The sequence below is a fragment of the Pteronotus mesoamericanus genome, unplaced genomic scaffold, assembly GCF_021234165.1.
Source record: "Pteronotus mesoamericanus isolate MK-2021 breed Mesoamerican mustached bat unplaced genomic scaffold, CSHL_Meso_final contig_221, whole genome shotgun sequence".
Classification (NCBI taxonomy): Eukaryota; Metazoa; Chordata; class Mammalia; order Chiroptera; family Mormoopidae; genus Pteronotus; species Pteronotus mesoamericanus.
Genome location: NW_026555092.1, coordinates 10413459 through 10440057, shown reverse-complemented (window position 1 = coordinate 10440057; position 26599 = coordinate 10413459). Strand labels below are relative to the sequence as shown.

Here is a 26599-nt window from a genome sequence, read left to right as displayed (position 1 = left end):
GAGGAAGAGAAGGGGTGAGCCAGATGGGAGTCTGGGAGAAAAGCCAGGTAGTGGGCAGAGGGAATGTCAAGTGCAAAGGCCCTGAGGCAGGAGCAGGCCCAGCCAGTTTTGAACAGCAAGGAGACCAGGTGGCCAGGCATAAAGAATAAAGAGATGAAGGAAGGGAAGGCACACTGGTTTTTTAAAGGCCTGTTAGCCATATTAAGTTCTTTCACTCTGAGGACTGGAGCTTCAGAGTAAAAGGTTTGTTTTTACTTAGATCTGTTAAGGTACAGTGTACATAAAATAAAATTATCCATTTTAAGTGTGTAGTTCTCAGAGCTTTGTCCAGTGTGTATATTTCACATCACTACCATCTTCTTCAAGATAGAGAACATCTCCATCACCCCAGGTTTCCCTGGACCCTTCTATTCCTGGCAGCCCCGACCTGTAACTCTCACGCCTGGCTCCGGCCACCACGGTCTGCTTTCTCTCCCTGTACATTAGTCCTTTAGTCCTTTCTAGAGTTTGATACAAATGGAGTTGTACAGGATGTACTCTTTTACTACCCAGCAAAATGCTCTTGAGAATGATCTGCGTCGTTTCACGTGCCGGGACTTTTTATTGGAGGGCTTTGAGTAAGGCGGGGCACCCTCTCCGCAGTAGTTTGTTGTGACGATTCCAACATGGAAGCTCCCAGTTCTTCCACAGATGCGAAGAAAACTGTCAAATGTGCAACATTTATGTCCCAGGAGGCAGGAGCAGAACAGAGTAAAGATACATGAGCAACTCAGGGTCCTGCAAGGTTAAGCCTTAGGAATTGACCAAATTCCTGGCAGCAGGTAAAGGTGTGGGAGAAAGGGGAGGTGGGAGATGACCCTCAGGGCTTTGCCAGGCTGCACAGTTGGGCGGTTAAAGCAGGTCCAAGGGCAGGGAAGCCTCTCTCACTTCCGGTTGGATTGCTGACCATTACTCCCACCCTGCTCTTGGGACCCCAGCACCCTCCCTGCATTCCAGTTTGCAATAAACAGCTTTTGGTTTTGAATTATTCAGGTGATTTCTCCTTCTTTCTACTTCCCTTATGTAAATAGCCTCTAAGTTTTGTCATTGAGATAGCATTGAATTTGGCCTGGGGAAAAAAAAATACAACCCACAATACTGTTTGTGGCTCCTTAGAAAACGTAAATGACTCAGCCTGTAATAAACTATTTTAAATGGGATCTGGTGAAATACAGTAATTGGTTTCTATAATAGCTCTTACCCTAACAATATGGGTTATATTCCTGGAGTTTAGTGTGTGTCAGCATTTTCATTATAGTGAAAATTCAGTGTTGCAGGGTGTGGAGCTCATTGGGTAGTTTTTTTGTTTAGTGCATATTTATGGAGACCTACCATGCTGGATCTCTTCCATTTGCTCCTCCAGATCCTCTCCCCTCCCTTCCCCACCCTGTTCCGTGTGTAGGAAGACTTACCTATGCGCCTGCTTCAGTATGCTGCCTGGCCCTGTGGCTGCCAGTTGGGCAAGATCAACAGAAGCATCAGCAGGAAATTGGAGGAGGGGAGGGAGGAGAGTGAGTTCCCGATATACATTCCCTGCTCCCTCTGGGTGTGATTCATGCAAACGGACCGAAGATCTGCATCCAGGCAGCCCTCTCCTTCAGGGATAACCATTTCCTCTGTGGAAGGTGGTTTCCCCTTTGTAAAGAATCCACTTCCTCCTGGACTAACTCTCATGTGACCTTGCCAGCTGTTTTGTGCTGGAATCCTGACACCCCTGCTTTGTACCCAGCATTCTGTTGGGTGCTCCACACAATGAGGAGGAGGAAAAGAGCAGCTGCCACTTACCAAGAGGGCTGTTTGCCAAGGCTTTTCTGTGTATTGTTGTTACCGAACAAATGGACCTGTGGGGTGAGGGGGGTGCCCAGACGCTATTACCAAAACAATGACCCCCTCCCTTCCCCGAGGTCCCTCGGTTGTGGGTCCTTTGCCCGCTGCCCTTGGAATTATGGCTCTCAATGGCAGCGTTTGGTGAAAAGGAAAGGAACTATTTATTCAAAAGTTATACAGGTTTGATTAATGGCTAAAATGTCGCTCTTAAACCTCAAAATCCCTTTAAAACACCCACCATCACACACAGTCCTGCCTTCCCCCCTTTGCCCAGTCAGGCCAGTTTAGGGGTACTATCCTTCAGAAGAAAAAGAACGGCAGTCCGGGGCTCAGCTAGGCAGGCCTCTCGCGGTTCTCAGCACCATCAGCTGCGTCGTGGCGATCTCAGCTCTTAATCCATAACCATGTGGCACCTTCTCATGGCCCACTAGCAAGAGTCCTTTCTCCCCTCTTTCTTCCCACGTGGTCTTCACACTATTCTCCACAGACTGTGTCTCCTTGTCTCTCCAGCAGGCCCATCTCTCTTGTCTCTCCCAGTTACATTCTGTATTAAGTCTTTTAAACCTTCCTGATTAGCTTTGGTGATATGCAAAATAACTCTTTGCATATGAGGAATGAAGCTATCCTGTTATTGACATACAAAATGACTCTCAATGGCCCTGCTCAAGGCTCCCATCCCCCACGGCGACCCGCCCTGGGGTGGGGAGAATATATTTTTCTTGGACACCCCAATCTCAGAACCCTGTTACAAATACCCTTGGGGGGGCCCTGGCTGTGCCCCATTACATTGTCTCCTTTAATCCTTGCAAACTTTTGAGGGAGGGGTTATAATGGTCCTCAATTTATAGATAAGGTCACAGAGCGCTTTGGTGATTTTTGGAAGATCACACTGTGGATCCCTCCAGAGCCCGAGCTTCTTCACCATTGCCCTCTTTGAAGAGTTATCTGAGGGAGGCACACACCCAGGGCCAATGAAGTATAATTGGAGTAAAATACTTAGGTGTCACAGAGGAGGGGCAAGGGAAATTATATTGATTGAGCGAATACGTGTCGGGTACTGGGCTGGGCTCTTCACCCATAAGGTCTCCCATTTAGTCCCACAAACTCTTCGGGGCTGGTGTTATTATTCCCATTCTCAGAAAGGTAAAGTAATGGGTCTTGGGTCACATTGGTAGTTAGTGGTGAACCTGGCTCTGAACCAAAAGCCAGCGGGGCTTCAGAGCCAAGAAGACAGGGAAAGGCTTCCCTGGGGATGTGCTCTCTGAGGACTTCCCAGAGCTGCCTTGGTGACACGGGTGGTGCAGGGGCGAGGGTGACAGAAGGGTGTGCTCCAGGAAGAGAAGCAAGGACATAGCAAAGGAAACACGTGGAATGCGTGGAATGCGTAGGAGATACAAGCAGGCCTCCAGGGAGTGGGAGCAGGCAGGATGGCGGTGCCCCAGGGGCAGCATCAGGAGGCTCCTGTCTGACTCAAATGTGTGGAGGAACAGAGGGAAGACACTGAGCCTCTGGCCCGCCGGGGGGCTGTCGGGAGAGGCGAGAAGGTGGAGGGGGTTTCTGGGCAGCAGGGGAATCAGCAGAGGGAGGAGGGGCATCGAGGGCTGAGGCCGAGTGTAGTGGAGAGGGCCAGCGCCACGCAGAGGGCCGGGTGGAACGTTTGGAAGGCCAGTCTGGTGAAGGTTCTGTGTTCTGAGTAAGTCCGTGAGGAAAGATCTGGCTGGCCTGGCAGTTGGCTCAGGACAGCACTTGGTCAAGAGGATGGGGCAGTGACCAGTGACAGTGAGAGATATCCTGGTGCCCCACCCACTGAGCTGGACTGGCTCGAACTCAGAGGAAGCCAATCTGAGAGAGGAGGAGCGAGCCATCGGGGGCAGGGAGAGGAGCCAGAGGAGGCCCAGGACCCAGTGAGTGACGCCAGAATGGGCTCTCACACACACGAAGGGCCACACCGCCTGTGATGTTTGCCCACGCCTTTCTCCTGACCCCCTGGAGGTCCCAGGGGGCTTGCAAGTGTAGCTGAACCTCTGCCTGGGACTGGGGCACTGAACCTCTGCTGGAGAGCTTGACGTTGGTCCCATACAAGGGGGCCAGACCTTGCACTGGGGGATCTGGGTCTCTCCTAGGGGTGGGTATGTGGATATCTCCTGGGGAAGGGATTATGCTTAGAGGTCTGGACCTCTCTCCTTGAGGGGCTAGACCTCTGCCCCAGACCAGAAGGACTCTCCCCCTCGTTGAAACATCTCTGGAGAACCCAGCGATGGGAAGAGCCCCTGAAGGAGCCGTCTCAAGCTGCTCAGGCTCCGGGCTCCTGGAGGGTGCTCGGGGCACAGCCCCTCCTTCTTGCTCCAGGCTTGGGCGGAGGCCCTGGCATGCGTGGGAAGTGGGGAGCCTCCTGGATGCCCATTCCTCTGTCCCAGCCATCTGTCGTCCCTGACCCTGCCCCCTTCCTGTCCCCACAGGTTCACCGGAGCCAGCCTCCCAGCCCCTGTCATCAGCAGCAAGAACTGGCTGCGGCTGCACTTCACCTCGGACGGCAACCACCGGCAGCGCGGCTTCAGCGCCCAGTACCAAGGTAGGCAGGCCGGAGCGGTCATGCTTCCTCAGTGGATGGCGGAAGTGACACCTTGGGAGAGGTCATCCTGTCCCAGGCTGGGTCTCCTGTGGCTTCAGAGCGTACTCACTTCTGAGGTCCTGTTCTTATTTGCAGACCTAGAGATCTACATACCTGCATCTTTGCATCTGCTATTGTGGTCGGTTACCCAAGGGAGTGAATTGTGGAGGCCAAGCTACCCCTCTGCAGGCCAGGCTAATCATAACAGTTAATACCATGCTAGGCACTTGATAAGCATCATCACATTGACTCCTCGTCATTACCCTGTGAAGCAAATACCCTTGTCATTACCATGTTATGGACAAGGAAACTGAGGCACGGAGAAATTAATCTGGTTCCCCAAGACCATCTGAACTCATGCCTTTTGTGTGATTTTTTTTTTTTTGCATTTAATTTTCTTTTAATTATATTTTATTGATTATGCTCTTACAGTTGTCCCAGTTTTTCTCTCTTTGTCCCCCTCCACCCAGCACCCCCCACTCCCTCAGGCAATCCCCACACCTTTGTTTGCGTCCATGGGCCATGCGCATAAGTTCTTCGGCTACTCCATTTCCTATACTGTACTTGACATCCCCCTGGCTATTCTGTAACTACTTATTTATACTTCTTAATCCCCTCACCTCTTCATCCATTTCCCTACACCCCCCTCCCAGCTGGCAATCATCAAAACTCTCCCCGTCTCCATGATCTGTCTCTGTTCTCCTTGTTTGCGTAGTTTGTTTTTTAATCTAGAGTTCACCCTCTTAATCACCCGAGACTAGCCTGCCCCAGTGTAGAGCAGGAGAACAGCCACATGTCAGCTCTTTCATTTGCATTACAAACACCAAGTAAAATAACTTCTGGGAACACCAGGGCTGAGAGGCTCCAATCTGTGGAGAGACCAGGAATGGCAGGGGGGAATGGCAGGGGGCAATTGCAGGTAAGCAGATTTCTGCTCCACTGAGGAGGAATTTCCTAACCCCTAGAGCCACCTCTAGAAAGGAGCAGGTGAACCCCAAAGCGGGGAGCTCTCCAGGACCCCAGGAAATGCAAGCTCCAAGGGACGGATGGGGTAGACTGCGACATTCCTTTTCAACCTAGAGTTTATTTGAAGTACACAAACTTTACGGAGATAAACGCCGATGGTTTGCTTTATAACTTGCTCATTAAGCCTTTAACTGTTACCAATTACAAATTGATGTTGGTTCTAATTGATTTGATAATGAACTTGGATTGCGCACCTATTAAGTATCAGGCCCTCTATGAGGCTCTGGGGAATGAAATGAGGAGTGGGCTTACCTTGTACTGAGTGAGTGACTGACGCGGGGAGAGGGGGGCGGACCGAGTGAGTGAGTGGGGAAATCTGCGCATAAAATGATGGCACCAGGAGGGCCTGATAGAAGAGGGAAAGTGGACTGTAATCAGTGCCTCCCCTGCCAAAGGCGTCCTGAGGAGGGAGCCACTGATTCCAAGTGGAGTTCTTGGCAGCTTGTCCCCCCCAGCCTCGCCCCCGAGGCTCAGAGGCTGGGCCGCAACAGCACGGCACACAGCCCACCCTAGAGGTGGCCCTGGCAAAACAGAGTGGAGCCCCTGCATTGAGGCCCCCGGGTCAGGCTTTCTGGCTGGAAACTGGAATGAAAGCAGCACTGGCAGCAGAAGCATTACCTTGAAAATCTGAACCTTTTATGAGCCACCTCATTTCCTCAGCCTTGGGTAGCAGGACACCTTTGAAGTATTTGAAAAATAAACTGGAGACACCTCTGTTCTGAGGAGCTCCACAAAGCCCCGCTCCGAGACCCTTCCTGGAGACATTTTTCCACTGCTGAGGTTGAGCCTTTGTGGGAGTGAGCACCTGCCTGGGCCTTTCGGTGTGTTTTCCAAAATAGAAAAGCGGTAAACGTTGTCATTCCGTCGGATTAAATAGATGCTGGGTATATCTCCTGTTTCAATTTGCTGAGGGCCCGTTTGTCTAGGTCATAGGTTAAGGCTTGATGCTAGACATTGGGGAGTGAGAACCCGGACTAGGAAGCCTCTAGAAGGTCAGGAGCACGCATGGATTGACCACCTAGTGTGGGCCGGGGCCTGTACTATGCGCTTTATGCGCATTGCGCCTTTTGAGCTTCCCCCCAGTGGTAACTATGTTGATTCCCATTTTTCAGCTGAGGAAGCTGAGGCTCAGAGAGGCTGTTTAGCCCAACACATACAAGTCACACAGCCTATAAATGTGGCAAAGCTGACTTCGTAAGCCTGTGTGAGTTTTCTGCAGTATCCCAGGGCCTTCTCTTCCGGTGCTTTGGGTGTCTTACCTTTTTTATTTGACTGGGAGCGTTTAAACTTTGTTTTGTTAATCTCATCCCACTGTAAAAAAAATACACTTTCCATCACAACCCAGTACACACACGTATCTGTAGAACTAAAAGGAAAATGTCACCAAGTGGTATTTACCCTGACTTAGCGTGATGCACCCTGAAAATTTCCTTTCCATTTTTAATGTTAGTTGCAACCTCTGAAAGAATTTCACAAGTTCGTGGCGGCGAACAGCCTGGAAAACTATCACTTCGGAGCCTCTCAGAAGTAGGCCCTGTCTTACCCTCTCTCTGTCCTCCCCACTGCAGCCCAGAGCAGGGTTTGCACATCCGAGTGTGTCGGTGTTTAGGAAGAGCTTTCTTCCACGGTTTCAGGCACTTGGCATTTATTGCTTCATTCATTCCCGACAGCCCCATTGTGTGAAGTAGGTGCTCCCGTCGGGCCCATTTTATAGGTGAGGGGTGACAGTTGCAGGGAGGGCACGTGGCTGGCTCGCGGTCTCGTCGGTAGTGTGTTGAAGGCAGTGATTTGAACCCCGGCCGGCACTGTTCATCCGGATCTGGCATGCTTACCTATGGAGGTGCGTGCTGATTGTGGTAATAAGTGACTCTTCCCTGGGACCTTCTTCTCCTAGGATCTCCCAGACTGCGAGTACATAGTGAAAGCGTATCCACCAATCATTTAGTAATTGAATCAGGGACTCCATCAAGCAGGGTTTCTCAGCCTTATCACTACTGACATTGTGGCCTGGATAATTCTGTTGTGGGGGACTGTCCTTGCATTGTAGGGTGTCTAACAGCGTCCCCAGCCTCTACCCACTACATGCTAGTTGCCAATGGCACTGAAGACATTGCCAACTGTCTTCTGTGTACAATCTTACCCTGAGAACCACTGCCCTAAAGGATGAAAACTTTGGAACTACTAAAGACTAATCTAAGGTTTCCTGCCTACAAATTCAGTCCAAAAGAGTGGCAAAGATAAATTTCAGTCAGGGGACTAGCAGGAGACGGAAGGCATGTTGCATGGCTTAAACTGAAGGTTTAGTGAAGGGACCAGTTGAGAAATGAGCGTGGGTTCAAGGAACCCATGGGATGGTGAGCCTTTAGCCTTTACCACGCTAGGGAGAAGGTCAGGGGAGGGAGTAGTGAGTGCTGGAGCCATTGAAAGGGGGCCGCTTGAACTCAGGAGCCCGGCACTGGCAGCCCACGGTACAGGTGGGAGCCCCTGGGATCAGTAACCAGGTCTTACTCATGTCTGCTGTGCCTCCCACCTGCCAACCCAACAGGAAGCCAGGAATAAGGCACAGCCCCCTGCTGTGGCCTGCTCTGTGCTCTGGAGGCCTACCCTGCTTTACCATTGAGCCCCTGCTGCTCTAGCAGTGTGCAGAGGTCTGCCTCTGGGAAGACAGAGCGGGAGTCTCAAGGGTGAACTTGGGGAATCACCAGCACAGGGTCAGTTTCACCGGAGTTCAGATGAATGACGTTAGAACCTCAGTGATTCATGGCACTTCTGAGCTAATAATGACCAACTTCTAATGGTATGGATGAGTATATTATCCCGGGAAACAAAAAATAAATTCATAAATAAGCTATAACATAGCCCACTCCATTCTTGTCTCAGCCCAATCAGAATTTAGGGTTGTTGGTGGCTCGACACAATTTCCACTAATACTGCAGGGTATCAGAGGACCTGAGTTCTAGTCTGGCTCTGCCTCTAGCTGGCTGTCGGAAGGTGGGCAGTTGTGTGTAATTTAACAAGCATATTGTGCGTGACACCACTGTGTGACAGTATAGGAAGGTGAACACGGCCAGACCAATATCTGCTCTTAAGGAGAAGAGGTTAAATAAAGAGAGGAACAGACACAGATCTATAACTTCTGTGCAGCATGATAAGAGCTATAATTGAGGCCCCATGAAGGGCTAGGACTAGAGATAAAAGCTCAATTAGTTTTGCCGGAGGCACTTAAGAAAAGCCACCAAAAAACAAAAACAAAAAAAAACACCCCACAAAAAAGTGGCAATGACTTCAACATGGGTCTCAAAAAAATGCCAGACAGACAACAGAAAGAAACATTCCAGGTAGAGCGAAGGCAAGAAAGCATGAAATTGTTTAGTCTAAGGAACCACAAATATTTATGTGTCTCTAGAGCAGAGATCGGCAAACTGCAGCCTGCAGGCCAGATCCAGCCCTCTGCCTGTCTGTATGGTCCTCCAGCTAAGAGTAGGTTTTACATTTTTAAACAGTTGAAGAAAAAGCATCAAAAGAAAAAGACTTCATGACACATGAAAATTGTATAAGATTTAAATTTTCAGTGACCATAAATAAGGGTTTATTGGAACACAGCTTCGCTCACCGATTTATGAATTGTCTATGGCTGCTTTAGTGCTACCTGGGCCGAGGTGAGCAGTTTGCAACCAAGATGAATGGCCACAGCCTAATATATTTACTCCCAAGCCTCTCACAGAAAACATTTACTGGGTCAGAGCAAAGTCTGCAGTCTGGAGCAGAGGTAAGCCGTGAGGGGCAGCCAGGCCTGAGGCCAGAAACTCAGGCAGGGTCACCTTGTCAAAAATGGCGGTAAAGTTGGGCTTCATCCCGTGGGTGATGAGAGGTGATCGGAAGTGTTTCACAAGAGGGGAGGTGGGATCACATTTTCATTTTACAAAGCTCTTTGATTGCTGTAGAATGAAGATGGGGGTTCAGTGAGGAGTCTTTTAGAATAAGATGACAAGGACCAGGGTGGGGTGTTCAGCCTGCGGCCACTGGCTGCATGTGGCCCAGGATGGCTATGGATGTGGCCCAATACAAAAATCATAAACTTACTCAAAACCTTACGAGATTATTTTGTGAGTACATGTTGCAATGTATTTAATGTGTAGCCCAAGATAGCTCTTCTTCCAGTGTGTTTCAGAGACGTCCGAAGGTTGGACACCCCTGGTTTAGGCCGAAGCAGTGGAAATGGGGGAGGCAGACCAGAGGAGACTTTCCACAGTTCACCCTATTGGACTCATGACTAGTTAGATTGGGGAGTGAGAGGGGGCGGGGGGAAGGAGATGGAGGGGTCAGGGATGAATCTTAGGTTTCTGGCTTGAGTGAATAAAAAATAATTATATTCACCAGGATGGTCTCAGCCAGAGACAGATGGGGGATGAATTTTGCTTGGGACACATTGATTCTTGGGTTGTATTGGGATATGCGGGGCTCGGGGACTACATAGTAGGTAGTTGGCTACTCTGCTAGTCTGTAGCTCAGAGAAGGAGGATTTGGGCTGGAGATAGGGAAGTGAAAGATCCAAGGCAAAATAGAGGCTGGGTCCATCCATCCCCTCTTAGACAAGAGTCCTCCCCATGAGGACTCTTGTATAGCATGACAAGAGGGGTCCAAAAGAATAGTTTGCAACGTGGGTTCCTTGGAGGCCAAAGGGTTCTCCCAGCAACTGTTTTGGTAGCAGCTGAGTGGGTGGGACTCCAGATTTATGCCCTGACTTCAACCAGAGTTTGTGCCCCAACTTCAACCAGAGCAGTTCCCCTCTTACCTGTTTTGTGAAGCAGGCATTTGCCTGAGAGGTTAAAATGATGAGTTCCTGTACCTAATCATGGGAACCCCAGGACTGGATGTCCCCTAAGGTTCCTTCTAGTCCTGGAAAACCATAGAAGTTGTGTAATCCATTCTTCTGCCTCCAGGGTTATTTCGAGGTCTTCTCAGTGTTCATTGCTTCCTTGTTTGTTTGTTTGTTGTTTTGTTTGGGGTTGTTTGTGGGGGGGGGGGTTTTGTGTGTTTTTTTGTTTGTTTGTTTTTTGTTTTTCTTACAAGACTTCAAGGAATCAGAGTGAGAAGAACCTTTCTGAATGCTCCCAGGGGCAAAGGATCACAACTAGTGAGGGACTTCCCTGGCAGGGAGAACAGTGCCCCTCTCCGTCACCTGTAGAGAGGGAGTAATAAGAACCCCACGTGGCTATTGGAAATTAAAAGAGATCCTGGTGAAGTATCTGGGACATGGCAGATGCTCAGGAAGTGGGACCTTGAAGCTTCAAACCCCACCAATCCCCTTGACTTGTTGTATGAAGTAACCATGTGCAATGAGAGCCAGCTGGTGGCTCTGACTCCTCTTTGGAGGTGTTCCTTTTGCCTGCCACTCTGCCCTGATGACCATTATCGAGTGCCCATCACTCCCTTCAGCCAAAGCCTAGCCTGGCCCTGCTGTCCCTCTCATTGCGTCTCTTGTCAGTGCAGTGCTGGTGACCAGGAGATGGAAGATATTCTACAGGGAAAGCCACCAGTTCTTCGGCTTCCTGCAAGTCCTGTAAACTCAATTGTCTGCAGAATAAACTTTTCCATTTGACAACAGTTTGCATTCGCTGAGATGCTTGAGGCTGTTTATAGTAACAAGCTGAAGCTTCTGTTTTTTACTTGAACACATTGTGTTCTTGCTTGTGACTGATTTGCAGTCTCCAACCGGAGCAGAAAGTGCCTCAGGCATCCTGTGGTCCAAGCTCTGACTCTTTTGTCCTCTTCTGTTGGCCTACTGAGCTGCCAAACTCTTGCCAGCCTCATTTCCAAGTTCTGGGTCTCCGGGGTCCTTTGCACAAATTGCAGGGTTGTTGCTACCTGACTCAGGAGCCCACAAAGCCGGGCTTCTGAATTCAGTTAAGAGTGAGCCTGAACTGCAAGGTGAGCTTGAACACAAAACATGGCACTCCTCACCTCACCAGTGAACAAGACCCGTTCCTTTTGCAGGAAATGAATTCAAAGCACATATCCTTCTAAACGGTGATCATACATCCATTTGGTCATCAGACTATTATTATCAGAAAACTTCTATGTGCCTGACTCTGTGTCAGTCACAGGATACAAACATAGAAGCTCATAGGACAAATTGACAGGAGAACAAGACATGACATTGCAGTGCATTAAGGGTTTCAGTGGCCCAAATGCAGTCTTGAGAGGGCGTTGGCTTCTCCGTGAGATGTAGAGACAGCCACAGAGAGCAGATAATCTTTGAGTGAGGCCTTAACCCACAAGAGGTAGCCCAGAGAGGAGGAACAAGGGTGTTTCAGGGAGAGAGAACAGCATTGCCATGGCAACTGGAACCAATAACCGATGGCCACAGTGATTCCCTGAAACATCTTTCTTCCAGTCCTTTTCTCCAGTTGACTTCCTGGAAGTCATTTGTGAAGACCACTGCACAGTCCATTAATAATGGCAAAACACTATTCTAGACATTAGAACATTCCGCACCCATGCTGTCTCCCATCTACCATGCTAGGGACCGTCTCTTCTTTAGGAGCTCCAGTAGCTAAAGTATTGCTGTGGTTAACCAAGAAGTCACACCAGCAGCATCCAGCAGGGCACTTCTTGCAACCTAAGTTGGGTTGACGATTCCTTTTTCTGACCTATTCAAAAAAATCACCCAGCATGGTACATGACCAGATTCTGGGGGATTTTGCATAACTCTCTTAACTATCGATAGTCTTTCAACACCGGCATTCTTAGCAAGGGTCATTGCCAGAATGTGGAGTGATCTTTGAATGGTTTCCACATCAATTTTTTGCTCTTCATTAGCTGGAGCAGCGAATTCAAGCCTGGCATACACCAAAGCAAAGCACCTGGATGAAACCTTTGTCACCAGTAGCTTCTATAGCATTCAGTACGTCTTTGACTCTTTCTTTTCATTGTCTTCCGCATCATTCATCCCAGCAATCTTCAGCACAATGACTGATGTTCATTTAGTGTTTTTTTGTCACCATTGGAAGTAGTAACGTTCTGACTGCCCCGTGGTTTCTTGACTATGTTTCTCAATTTGAATATTACGATCTTTTCCTTGCAAGAACATGGCGTCATCTTGGGTCACAATAACCTCTCCAACTCTTTCTAAGTCACAAAGTGACACATGTTAAAGATTTAGAGCCCAGCTCTTGTTTACAAGCCCCATGCGCCATCAGTAGCACCAGCTTTGTTGCTTCTTTCTGTGACGCTGGTACCTGGAGCTTGGACTGCTATTACCAGAAAGCCCACTTTTATCCTACTCAAAATGAGGCCACTGAGAGCATCTTGAGCAACTGGAACTGAAGACTTTCACTAGGCCTCGGCAATTTCAAGAGTGGGTACAGAGGACTAGACACTGGAAATCTTAAATATTCCGGAATTCCAATTTCTGGACTTGTGATGGAGTACTTAACTAGGGGGGTATGGAATCTTGGTTCAGTTCTGTGGCTTCCATTCCTAATTCACCATTCAGTGTTTTTCTGCCCTATGTTTTGAGGACACTCTTCAAACCTTTGTGATTCCATCAGAAATGATGTGACTGATTTCTCTGTCTCCATTTGCAGAAATTGCAGAAATTGATGTGGCAAAGTGAGCAATCTTTTCAGGGCTATCACGGGTTTAGGCTGCTTCCTAAAACCATAGTTACAGCATCAACAGCTGACATCACACTTTCCTGCTTTCCAACAAAGGGTGAACACCTTTGCTAATCTTGAAAGAAGCCTTCCATGGCCACTGAATGTCCCAGCGCATGGCTGTGGTGGTGCCACTGTGGCCTCTTCATTTATGTATTGGCAACATCCTGATCAAATCTGGTGCGATGGTTTTATATTTATCCCTTAAGTCAACGGACACCTCTTTTTTTGTTGGCCCTGCACTTCCCAGCTCTGTTCTACAGTCACTGCCTTCCTCACTGCTTTTCCCCACAGTAAGGGCTTCAGTGTCCACTAGAAGCATTAGGCCTCCAGGCATCTGCACCAAACATTACATCTTTGGCATAAAACTGAGTGAGATGAGGAGCCAGTGTGCTAGAGTAGACTGTGGATAATGAAAGTGTTTCTCCAGGCTGGTGGCCAGGCAGTGAGGCAGACCCTCCCGGACAAGGTGCAAGGGACAGAGGGTGGGATGCACATCCAGCAAGGGGAAATCAGATTTCCGTTTTTAAAAGATCACGCTCTGCAACATTTTTAAAGATGGGCCAGAGAGAGTGAACCGCTGAAAAAACCCAAGCCAAAAAGGATGCATTGAGGGAATGAGTGGCTTAGAACATTGACAGAAGGTTCACATGGGAAATTTTTTATAAGGTCTCGTGAACTGGACTTGACGAAGAAGTAGGTGTTGGGGAGACGAAGGGATGCTGCAGCCAGCAGGACAGCCAGGTGGTGGGGAATGCGGGTGATCAAGGTTGGGGCAGGGGCCCACCCGCGTGGAGGGACTCCATGGGACTAAGCAGAAGCGGCAGGTTCCGCCACTCGTGATTCCCAGAGCCTCGGAGACAGGTCAGACATCCCTGTGCTCTACTAACAAGTCCTTGTCTCCTGCTAGCTCAGCCCAGTCACTCACACTGCAGACTGGAAAGGCATTTGTATAGCCAGATTCTTCTAGCTAAATGTGTACCATGTGTCCCGCTAACCTTTACAACAGCGGGGAAATGTCTTGTAATTAACCAGAATATAAAGGCTGAATGGAGTAGCCTGGCAGTCTCCTGTAGTCATTATCATTCAGAAGAGATGAATGTACCTAGTGAGATTTTCATCAACCAGTTAAAGCCACAACTCTTCTCTTGGGAGTCCTCACTTTGTTCACATACAGTACAAAAGCATGAATAAGTATGAGTTATAGTTTGCATGTGAGTATTGATAGGCATGTGTACCCAAGTGCACAAATGTGTCTCATGGCTGTGCTTCCTGTAGACACTAATGTGTATGCATGTATGGTTACATGCACATATGTATCTGCATGGGGAGTGGTGCATCCATGTATAGCCGGAACTGTGGAGCCAGCCCGAAGCTCCATTTTATCTCCGCTACATCAGTAGTTTCAGCATCCTCTTTAGAGACTAGTGCTTCTGTATAACGTTGTTGGCACTACACTCCACGAGAATGTACAAACAACATGAATGAACACATCCCCAAAATTCTCTAGGTCCTTGCCATTTTGTACACTTCCTTAGGATTGGGCCTGTCAGTGGTGGCCTGTGGGGATCTGGAGGGAGAAACGCCCTTGTTCTCAGAGCCTTTGCACTCGGTCTGCCCTGGTCTGCCCTGGTCTCTCCAGCTGGTTTTGCAATGAGCTTGTTTTGTGGCTGATTTCCCATAGTGCCCCATATTCCATGATCACTCCCCAGCCATTTGGTCAGATGGTTTAAAACATAAATTAACTATATATAATTTAGGGCGTGACCACTTCCCTGGAGTTGTTCAGAAACTGAGGCCCCAGCATGTGGAGGTGGTTTCTTGATGCCAACGGCCTTGGTGCTCAGAGTTCCCTCCCAGCCCAAGGCACTTCCCTGACCCACTCATCAGCTATGGCAGTGGTGCGGGCCCATTGTAGGCTCCTTCTCCCCCAGCGCGGGCCTGAGCCAGTGAGGCCTGGACACGCATCTTTTAGAGATGTGTCGTGGGCGTAAGGAACCCCTGTCCATACAGCGGGCCCTGCTTTCCTTGGGCTAGCATGTGACGCTCACAGACAGCAAGGCAGCATGACCCTCCAGGCCCAGCTCACACGAGTAAATGGTCACAGTGTTGATGTGTCATTAAAGAAGCCCCGCATAGCTTCAGCTTCTCTCAAGTGCCGTCCTGAAGCGCTGAAGTGCCGTCCTGTGGTAACTGGCAGGAAGGAAAGGGGGATGAATAGGAGTTACCGTATTTTGCCATGTTTAATGCCCAAATCTGTGAGGGAAAAATAAGGATCTGCATGGTACATGGGTAGTACTAATTCCATCTCTATGTAAATGCTTTTAATTCTTTCATTTGTGCTTATGCGTTGAAAGTGTAACTGGAAAGCAGTAGCGATATCCATATGCAAAATAATACTCTGGAGTACGACAATAGGTTTTGTTTCTCAATATAAATAAATAAATAATTGAATTTAACAAATTAAAACAAAAGTCTTTTTTTTTCCCCCTGAAAGTTTGGACCAAAACCATGGGTGCACACTGCATATGGCAAAATACAGTACTTCCTACTGGGGGATGTGATGCTGTCCTGTGCTAGAAATGGCCTGAGGCATTACAGAGCCATCAACTTAGCCAGTCCTTCTGGGGAGGACGAGCAGAGAGGAGGGACACAGAAACCAGAAGGACTCTTTCTGGGGTCCCGAGAGAGGAGAAGAGCAGGAGCCTCTCAGCCTCAATGCAGCCTTGAAAAGAGAAGAAGTAAGGCTCCCCCTCAGCCACCGCCTCCTGTCTACTTGCACCTCACCGTCACCCTTCAGCAGCCACAAGGGACCCCAAGCAGCCTTGGCCCCTGGGAATGGCACCCATGGAGCACTGGCCCCCTCTCCCATCCCTCTTCTCCAGCGGATGCAGCCACTGGAAATGGGGGGATTGGGAATACTGACTCGCCGTTCCTTTCTTGGCCAGGTGCCCTGAGCCATCTCCACAGACCTGACCTCAAACGGGCCATGCTGGGTGATAGAGACCCCTCTCCCCACCCCTGCCCCAATGCCGGGGCATCCAGGAGAGGAGCTCCAAGTGTTGTCACGGTGCTGGGACCACTCTTGTTCTCTTGGGATGATCAAATCAGAGGAAATTTTCCCCTGCTGCACCGTATTAGCTAGGCTTGAATAATGCATGTTCCCCTACTAACACCCTCTGTTTCATAATGGGCCCACGTTGGTGTTCATTGGAAATTTTCCTGCTGGATACACATGAAGAATAATGCACATTTATAAAACACATTTATAAAAAGGGTTTGAATCCACATTGGAAAGCAGTGACTCTGTGGTAGTAACTGAATTCTATCAAGTATTCAGCACAGACAGCAGTTAGTGGGGAACAACTCCTTGGGGAGCTTTTTGACGTATGCAGACAGGGGTGGGGGGGTCTGGGAGATGGTCCCCTGGCACACCTGGTCACGTGGGCTTTAGTTTCGAGGTCGGTGCGTTACCTCCAGTGCAGGGCAAGTACCAGAGTTTTGGGGGCCAGAGCGAGGAGCGGGGAGATGCTGGAGAAGGTTAATCCCTCTGGGATTGCCTCTGGGGAGCAGGTCACAAGAGAAGATGCTGAGGGTGACCTAGAGCAAATCCCTTCAATCACTTTGAACCTGGATTTTATTATCTATGAAACAGGTATGATAACTACTGGTCAAGGTTGTTGAGCGTATAAGGACCAAATGACATGTTTACAGAGGGCCCACTGTGTACCAGGAACTATTCTAGGCATTGGGGAGACAGCAGTGAAGAAAATAGACAAAAACTCCTGCTTTCATGGAGCTTACTTGGCAATGCGGGGTGACAAAAGTCACTAAGTTAATCACGTAGAGTGTTAGAAAGTTAGGGAGATAAAGTCAGGAAAGTGTAGGGAGAGCTGAGGTTGGAGGTATAGTTTTAAACGGAGTGGTCAGAGAAGGCCTCCGTGAGGACGTGGTGTTTGTGCAAACACTTCCAGAGGAAGAGGAGCGAGTCGCGAAGATTTCTGTGGGGAGAACATTCCAGGGAGCGGGCAGGCTGAAGCAGGCACCTGCCTGGCATATTGTAGGAACGACAGGGAGGCTCGTGGCTGGAGGAGAATGATTGAGGTCACGGGCAGGGCAGATCGGGCTGTGCAGGTCATTTTAAAGACTTTGGCTTTTGCTCTAGGAGACACGGGTTGCCCCCGAAGAGTTCTGAACGGAAATGTAATACAGTCTGACTTATGTTTTAAAAGCATCCCTGTGGCTCTTGCATCGAGTACAGATTATAACAGGGGCAGGGAAGGAAGACGGGAGGCCATGGCAACAGGGGAGAGGAGTAGTGCAGAGCTGGACCATGGTGATGGACGTGGACATTACCCGTGGATATATTTGGAATGATTCGCTGATGCAGCATGTGCGGGCAAGAGGGAAGATAGGAGTCAAGGATGCTGATGTAAATAAAGTACATGGAAGGCACTTAGCCCAGGGCCTGGCACATAAGAGGTGCCTGGACACAGATACTGCTACCACAACTGGGTACCAGTCTGAGTGGGGTTGAGTCACCCTCCATGGGCCAGCTGTGAGAGGCCACAGGGGTCTGGCGTTGGATAGATACCCCAAGCCAAATAACCAGAGACAGGATGAAACCCTTGGAGGCCAGTAGAGTGCTCTGGGGACCTGGGGCAGTCAGACACAGAAGGTTGATGGATGCAGAGGAATGGCTTTTGGGATTGCGGAGTTCTGGCTCTAGTGCCCTTGCTGTGTTAAAGTCTTAAAGAGCTCTAGACTGGACTCAGTGCTTGGATTAAAACCCAGTTCAGTCCATCAGGCTCCCACTGAGCCAGGCACCAACCCCCAAAGGCCTCCAGGACTCAGCTTCTCCTGCTCACTGTAAGTTGGCTGGTTCAGGCTGTGCTGATTGGCTCCACAGGTTCCTCATCCTCTTGGGACCAGCTGTGTCTTCTCCCAATGACAGCAGAGATGCGAGGGGGTCAAGCCGAATCTAACAGGCACTTTTCAAGCCTTTGGACCTGTGCAAGGCCTCCAAAATTCCAGTGGCCAAGCCCAAAGTCAAGGGGTGAAGAAATGTATTCCACCTCTTTAATGAGAAGGAGTTGAGTCACCTTGCAGAGGGCGTGGATTCAGGGAGGGTGACAGTTTGGGGCCAGAATCCAATCTCACACCTCTGATCAGAGCCGATCGGAGACTGGGCAGGACTGAATCTGCAGGGGGCCAGAAAGGCCGGGCTTCGCACTTGGACAGGAGATCACCTGTGCCTCCCTGAGAGGGCCAGCCTCTTAATGTCTGAGAGTCTGCGGCACCTAAATGCCACCCTTGGTATATCCTCGCCCAGAGGGGCTTCTGGCGTTCACCCACCATGGACTGTCCCAGGCCAAGACAGGGATCCATCTAAAGGAACCCCATTTGCAGTCACAGACAGTAACTTCAACCGTTTTCTCTCTTACCTCCTCTCTAGTCAAGAAGCAGATTGAGTTGAAGTCTCGAGGTGTGAAGCTGATGCCCAGCAAAGATAACAACCAGAAGACATCTGTGTGTAAGTGTCCGCCTCTTGCTTGAGGTCACGCCCGCCGGCGCTGTGACCGTAGGGGAGCCAGATGATGCTGGAGTGATTGCCCTTCAATCCTGCCCCCCTCCATCCAGGGCTCTGAGCAGGACGCACTGACCCAGTGGCCAGTGAGCAGCCCAAGGGCCTGTCCTTGGCCTCCCCTCCTCTTCTTCCTCCCATTTCTCTCCTTTCTCCTCTTTTCCCCTCACTTCCCATTCTAACTACAGTCCAGGGAGTCATTACTGCTCCATTTCTCTCTTTATTTTTCCTTTTGAATCACTTCCACCTGCTAAGACAGTCCTTGTTCTGGCTCCTCCTCTAGGAGTCAGTGACCTCCACTTGGACCTTGGAGGCTTCAGGGCCCCAATTCCAGCTCCCAAGATGAGATTGGGAAGGGGAGAGAGGGAACCGCCGAGTGACCCCCACCAGGGTCCCTGGGCCTGGCTGGGCAAACGTGGACTAGAGGACAGGGGTCCTGCCTCTCGAGCCAGTGGGACAGTGCTGGGCTCTGTGTGGTCATGGGGACGATTATGTTTATGGAATATGTTCCTGCTATTGGCGTCTGAAAGATTTAAGGTGGGGGGCACCCAGTGCTTTAGGGGAATGGGCTGGAACGTCACAGAAATAGCTGATTGGAACCTGTGCTATGGGGCTTCTGGGCTGGAGCGCAGCAAGAGGTCTGGGAAGGTTCTGGGCCACCCTGGAAGGCTGGTCTTGAAAGCAGAGGAGATTTTTCCAAGAATCCCTCTGTTTTCATTCTGGAGGTGAGTGTGGGGCGCCTTCCTTGGTTCCCGAATGACTGGCCTTCAGGTTACTGTCTCCTCCCCCTCCTCCCTTTGCCCTCTGCGTCTCCCATCCTTCGGCCTCTCCCTCCACGTTCCCTTTCCTCCTTCTTCCCCCCCTTCTCTGCTTTCTCCTCCTTCTCTATTTCTGTCCTCCCTCCTGACCCTCTCCTTCCATCTCACCTCCACGTGCTCGCTTCTCTTGAGGTGCTAGAAGCATTTCCTGAGAGAGGACAAAGCCGCCACCGGTGGGTCCAGAGCTCTGTGCTGTGTTGTGGTGGGAGCGGGGTTGGGCCAGAGACCCCAACAGAACTGAGCCTGGGTGTGGGATTTCTCTGGTCTTTCAAGTCCTCCAGTCATTGCACCCCGAGGGAACTGGATGGCAGAGGGCAGCCTGGAGTCCCCACCTCTGTGCTTGACTAGGGACCAGGGGAAGAAGCAGGGAGCAGGGCGAGCTGAAGGTTAGGCCAGGAGTCTGCAGAGAAGGCTTGAACTGTGGCCTGGGCCCTCGCAGGCTCTTTGTTTCTGTAGCCACAGGAGGCCAGATGAACCAAGCTGGCACGCCTGCACTTCAGACTTGGCCCTGAGCCAGCCACAGGCGAGCTTTAAGGAAATGGGCCAGGTTTGGGAGAGCAAGTTTTTTATCCCAGTGTGTCTTCAGGTAACCATGTTACCCCAGACACTGAGGTCTCAGTTTCCACATCTGTAAAATGGCAATACAAAACCTTACCCCCTCTTCCTACCAAGGATGCTGTTGTATCTAAGATGGGCCTTCTTGGCCTGGGACTTCAGGAGGCCCACGAACTGGCTAAAAGTTACACGTGATGCTGTGGGTGCATCCTGTCTGACAGAGGGCCCGTGGTGTTCATTAGCTCCTCCGAAGTGCCCGGAGCTCCCTTAGAAAGATGAGTAAGCCTTATTCCAATGAAACAATGCAACGATTCTTTGAAAAATATATATCTCTATAACAAGGTACTGATCTTTGTTCTGAGATTTCCCCGGGGAGGGATGAGTGTGTGACTCAAACTGTCTCCAAGGCAGCTAATCAAATGTTTGCAGGTGCCTGGCCTGCTGTGCCCTGCCCCAATTCCCTATGGACAGATGTCCTGAACTTCAAAGGAGGAGTGTCCCACACTCACATAGCCTGGACCCCACTTACTGCATCTGTCCCACAGCCCATGGGTGCCATGGACCCCCAGCCATCGATCGGTTCTGACCACCCACATGTTCCTGCTTCCCTCCACTTTGCGTAGCAGGCATTGCCTTTCTGAGCATGTTTCAGCTTCTGCCTCACCCTAAGGATCCTTGTAGGGTGCGGTGAGGTTCACCTTGCCTTCTCTTTCTTCCTTCTGTAGCCAATAGCAAAGTAATGCTGCAAACATAAGTGGCTTGTTTTGATGAAGCAGGGGAGGTTGGGATTAAAGAGGGGGAAAAGCCGTGTATCTCCATAATTCAGGCAGTAAACTGCTCCCCGTGACTTAAGTTGGCTTGTTGCTGGGGGAGCCTTTCAGGCTACATGGGGCTGGGGTCATCTGCTCAGTCCTCCCAGGAAGACAGGGCACCAGTTGGTGTGAGAGGCTTATGCTGGGCTCATAGCCTCCTGGATGGGGCCTGGGCCTTCCCTCAGTCTGGCTGATTAAAGGGGAGGCAGCCAGTTTGCTCTGTAGGTCAAGAGCTGTGGTTCGGTAGGTGGGCTGTGGCATGGTCTCTTCATTCTGATCCAGAAGTGTCTTCATCTTTTAGCCTTCTGCTCCGTGTGCTTACTGGGTGGTGTCCACACTGAATAAGATGGCAAGAAAAGGAGTCAGGACATTGCTGTCCATTGTTAGCGTGCTCCCAGGTGGCTGTGCGGTTCCCACGTGGTGGTCGGCAGGGACTTTGGGATGAGCACGGTCGGTGGGCGGGGTGGAGAGAGCAGGGCCTGAAGAAGGTGAGGGCTTAGCCGCGGAGTCCTCAGTAGGGTGGGGCCACGTGAGGTTGGCTCACCTCCAGAGGAGCCACAGGTACAGCTCGGGGCGGACCTGCTCGTCTTCTTAGAACCGAGCGAGCGTTCTCTCTCCTTCCCACCGCCGTGGGCTCCTGGAGGGCTTAGTTATCTCCTTCCCGCTGCTTGCAAAAAAAACGCTGAGGCTCCAGGAAGCAGGAGCTTGCTCTGCTTTTGGAGATGGCCCTTCCATCTTATCATCGCAGACTGGAGGCTCCTGGACTGGTGAGAATGGGAATGTTGCTAAGTTTAGGATATGAAAGTTTGGGAAGTAGAGGCTTGGCAAGCAAGGGGAGGTGAGAAAGGGATAAGATTCCAGTGGGCGTGACCGGATTTAACCTGGTGATGTGGAATGTTCAGGAAAGGAAGGCTACCCAAGAGGCCTTGTGCTCATTGCCACACAACGCAGAGGATACCAGGGGTCTGGCCTGAGTGTGCACTATGTCTGGTTCCCCAGGCCCCTTGGCCATCCACGCCCTGAAGTACCTGGAGATTTGAACAGGGTCTGTATCAGGCTTCTAACTGTGGAAATGAACGTCAGACTCAGTGAGTCTAACATGCAGCTTGTCACAGGTCCCTTGGCCAGGAAGCCCCCTGCTCCCTCTCCCCACACACTAGTCTCCCATGAGCCCAGGCGATTCTTTGCCACGTCCGCTCTCACTACTTTATGTCCGCCCCTGCCACCAGACTCTTGCTGTCCTTTACCTGGACAGTCACAAAACTTCTTAACTCATCTTGCAGTAACTGGCTACCTCATGAGCAACCCAGGTCCTCCCCCCACTCGGGACTCTTCAGTGGCTCTCCGTCATTCTCAGGATCACACCAAACTCCTTAAAAATCTGACCTCTGAAATCTCCCGTCGTTCGTTCATGTCACTCATCCCCCTCCCTCCTATTCCAGTCACACTGGGCAGCCCCCGTTCTGTTGCCATGTTCCCACCTCACTCCCCATGCCTGTCTGCCTGCCTGAACTGCCATTGCTCTGTCACCGTGTATCCCAGTCCTACTCTCTCAGAAGGTCCATGTTCAATGCCACCTCCTCTGGGCAGCCTTTCATGCTTCTCTCAGCAACAGGAGATGGGCCCTCCTTCTCAGTCTCTCTGTAGCTACATCTTCATCAATTCTCCATGTGGTTTCAGTTAGTTCCCGTGTTTCACGTCTTCACTCAACTGACATCTCCTTGAGGACAGAGGTCATGTGTGACATCTGACACTGACGTCTCCCATGGTATATAAAATAGTATTGTGTACACAGCAGATGCTCAATTAATGCCTTTTGTGTATTCCTATGAGGAATGAGTGAGTACGTGGGTGAGTGAGTGAGGGAGTGAGTGATGGAGCACATTGCTCATATTGCAGTACATTGAGCAGGTGGGACAGAAATGGGCCGACTCAGGAAACATCGTTCCAGACTTCCTGTCATCCCTGGTTTTAAGGGTGGTATTGGGATCCTGAGGCTGTCTGCCTGGCCCCAGCTCCTGGTCACCCCCAAAGCCAAGAATCCAGAGGCATGAGGCGGTTCCAGCCTCCTGAGTATCAGCATCTCGAGAACAGTGAACTGGCGGGGGCCAGCAGGTGTCCAGCCTCCCCACTGAAAACAGGAGAAAACGAACTTTGTGTGTGTCCGCCGCCCCCTGACCAAGCGTCTCCTTTAGCCCGGACGACTGTGCACGTGGTTGTAAACAGGACTCTGGTGTTGGCACGTGTGAGAGCATCACAGCACTTGCCAGAACCCCTGCAGGTGCCACCTCTGCTCCGTGCCCTTGGCCGGACGCACGGGGCGGCGGGGGTGGGGTGCCATGGTTCCTGCTTGCTCTGGCTTGAGAAGTGTCTGATGGGAAGAGGTTTCTCGGCAGAAATATCTGTGTTTGAGCTCAAGTCCCTGTTTTGAACTTCAGACTTCTGCTTTCTCTTACATTCTTTACCGTTTCTGATCACGCATCCACCTTTTATTTAACTTTCTTTGAGTCATTTCTCCATTTGGGGCTGAGGTTGGGCGGGGGGTGGGGCTCATCTCATCTAGAGTCGCCATCCCTGGATCCGAAGCTCGGGGTGGGGAGGTCACTGGAAGGCTGTAGACCATCCACCTCTGGCCGCTGGTGTGGAACGAGGGAATGGGGTGGTTGTTGGTTTAGGGTGCCTGCCTCTGGACCTGTGTGCTCTTGATGAATTTCACATGGACTTTGCTCACAAAGGAATTTGTCAACAGCAGCTGCCCACCTTGCACACTCAGGAGACCCAAGCCCAGTGGACCCCAGCAACCTCACGCAGCCCCGCCGGAGCAGGGCCTCCTTCCGCCTGTGGGTCCACCGCCCCTGCCCCCCACGACACTGCCCCGCCTGGTGCCTTCCTGTGGTTATCCATCTCTGTCTGTGCTGTTTTTTGCCTTGTAGTAACTCAGATTGGTGTATCCCAAGGGCATAATATGTGTCCAGACCCTGGCATACCTGAAAGGGGCAAAAGGCTAGGCTCGGATTTCAGGTAAGAGCTGTTCGGGAACTTTTCTGAGGGCAGGAAGGGTGGGATGGACTCTTGGTGGGGGAAGAAAAGGGCGGGCTGGCCTTGTGGAGGTGGAAGAGAGAGGATGGTGTGGTTATAGGAGTAGATACTTTCTGGAGAAGAGCTCCGGCCTTTGACATTCTTTCCTGGCGCAGCTCTGGGGCTAGTGCCACGCCTTAAGGAGAACGGGAGAGCTGAAGACTGCCGGTGTCACCCAGCAAACCTGCTCCTAGGGTACGGAGGACAGCTGCCATAAGTAATGACGTGCCAGCAGGCAGCTCGTGCCTCTTGTGATCTGGGAGGCCCTAGGGCCCCAAGAGGGTGCATTTTGCAAAGTTTCTGTCAAGGCATCTTCCCACAGTTCTCCATTTTTTATTAAACTTCTGTATATTATCCACCCACTCTTGGCTGTCCCAGTTGATAGCTGTTTTGCTCCCAGTCACCTTTTAACTTAATCCCAAAACCATTCCATGGTCAAGAAATGGAGATTTTTAAGTGATCCAATTGTAGTGATTAAGGGCCAGAGGAGGGATAAGGTTGGTGTTGGTACTTCTTTGTGGAAGCAGGAAGCGCTCCGGGCAGGCCTGGAAGGCCCAGGGTTCGAACTCACAGACACGCTCCGTCTCACAGGTTAGGATCCAGCGTCCAGTTCACCTGCAATGAGGGCTATGACCTGCAAGGATCCAAGCGGATCACCTGTATGAAAGTGAGCGACATGTTTGCAGCCTGGAGCGACCACAGACCAGTCTGCCGAGGTGAGGGTGCCCTGGGGAAGGGGGGCTCGCCAGAAAGCTGGCTGGGCGTGGAAGGCAGAGCCCGGCTCCTTGTGATTGGAGCCTGGACTCTCACCCGGACTGGTTTGCCCCACTCTTGCTGCTCCCCAGGCCTCGGATTCTGCATTTTTGACCAATTCACTTCATTTATTTAGCACCTTCTCTGTGTCAGGGTCTATTCTAGGATGAGAAGATCCAGAAATGGGGAAGAGAAACATGGGCCCTGCCCTGCACGGGTCTTGCGATCTAATAGATGGAGCAGGTTGCTGGCTCATGGCACAGATGTTACACTACACTTACACCTAGATAGGAAGGGGAGTCGCCCTTATAATGCAGCTTTAATCCCTCCATTGTAATAACATATGCATCTCAAACCCTGAATCTCAGTGCCTTGTTTCTTCCCACATACCTGGCAATAAACAGACCTGCACCTCTGGAGATGCTGTTAGCTAAGCAGGAGTATGTGGACCGTGGTCTCCAAAGCTCCTCTGTTCTAACCCTGCACCTGGGCATCTTGTTCCCAAGGGCCATGCCACTCGTGTTCCCAGATAACACATGCACTGAGGTTGAGCTGGCCAAGCCCTCCCCCTCCATCCCAAGTAATCTTAAAGCAGCAGAACGGAGTATATTCCGTTGTTAGGACAGACAGCTGTGCTTCTGTGGGAGGGAACCCCTGGTCTTCCCCTCCCCCTCCTGGCACCACGAGACAGCTTTTCATTTCCTACACTCTGTGCATCTCTCTTCCTCCACTGTGTGTGCACATGACCAGGACTCAGTCTTGGTGCCAGAGTAAGCATGCGCTCCAGAGTTTGTAAACAAAGCCAACAGTCGCTCTTTTGAGCTCCCCTTTGGAAGTTACATTCTGGATTCTTCTGGCTTAAGAAGGAGATTTTTTGCCTCTCTGCAGGCACATGCATCACAGAGCACTTCATGCAGAGGAGCAGGGCCAGGAAAAGGAGCTCTGACCATGACCACACTGGGGAAAGGGCAGGGTTGGAGCTGAGGCCCATCCCCTTTTTTCAACGTGTTGATAAATAATCTGGAAGAGGGTCCTGAACATATTTTTCAAATGAACCTTAGATTGTATTCATTGTCACTCAACTTTGAGGTGGCCATGATCCACAATTAATAATGTACTTTGAGTCCCCACTAATTTTAGCTATATTATTTCAAAGATTCCACTTAGCTACTATTTTTTAAAGATCAAACAGAAGAAGAATCCTTGGGTATAACTCTTAGCTTTGCCACCAGCTGGCATGGCAATTTGGCAAATCACCACTTTCCCCTGGACTTATTTTTCTTACCTGTAAAGGTAGAAGGGTGCCTCCCCTACCCTATCTTGTGTTAATGTGAGGTTGTCAAATGGACAACTTGTGTCAAATGGAGTTGTGGATATGGTAACCCTTTGTAAGTTGGAGAGTGCTAGACAAGAAAACCGATATCCTCAGGCTAGGTTATAAACTCTGTAGGGCAAGGACTTCTGTTTTGTTCACAAAACAGGGCCTGACACTTACTAGATGTTCAGTAACATGTCTCGAATGGATGATTGAATGAATGAATGACTGAGTAGCACACCGCTCCTATTCCAGGAAGCCACACACCGGCTGTGCAGAGAGGTATAAAATGATCAGATCTGAAGACCAAGGGACCCTGTACCAATCTGTTGTTTTAAAATTCCTTTTGAGAAACAAGAAGAATGACGATGCCTTTAGGCAGTGGTGAGATCTGACCTCTTACCGAGATCTTTTCAAGGAAGGAAGGTGGTTCTGTTAGTAGTGATGATTGCTTACATGAATACGCCCAGGCTGGGGAAGGGCAGGTGTTTCAGAAGGAAGTTCACAATTGAGGACCCTGCTC

General features: G+C 50.4%; 1 protein-coding gene across 1 annotated transcript in view; it reads left to right on the top strand.

Annotated features, from left to right (window-relative positions):
• The window catches only part of CSMD2 (CUB and Sushi multiple domains 2), a 547845-nt gene that overhangs the window by 261362 nt on the left and 259884 nt on the right, over window positions 1-26599 (top strand). Inside the window, exons 6-9 of the mRNA XM_054571941.1 lie at window positions 4326-4438; window positions 18617-18694; window positions 23864-23951; window positions 24600-24724. Of these exons, the coding sequence (XP_054427916.1) occupies window positions 4326-4438; window positions 18617-18694; window positions 23864-23951; window positions 24600-24724 (404 nt within the window). The remainder of the gene's footprint in view (window positions 1-4325; window positions 4439-18616; window positions 18695-23863; window positions 23952-24599; window positions 24725-26599) is intronic.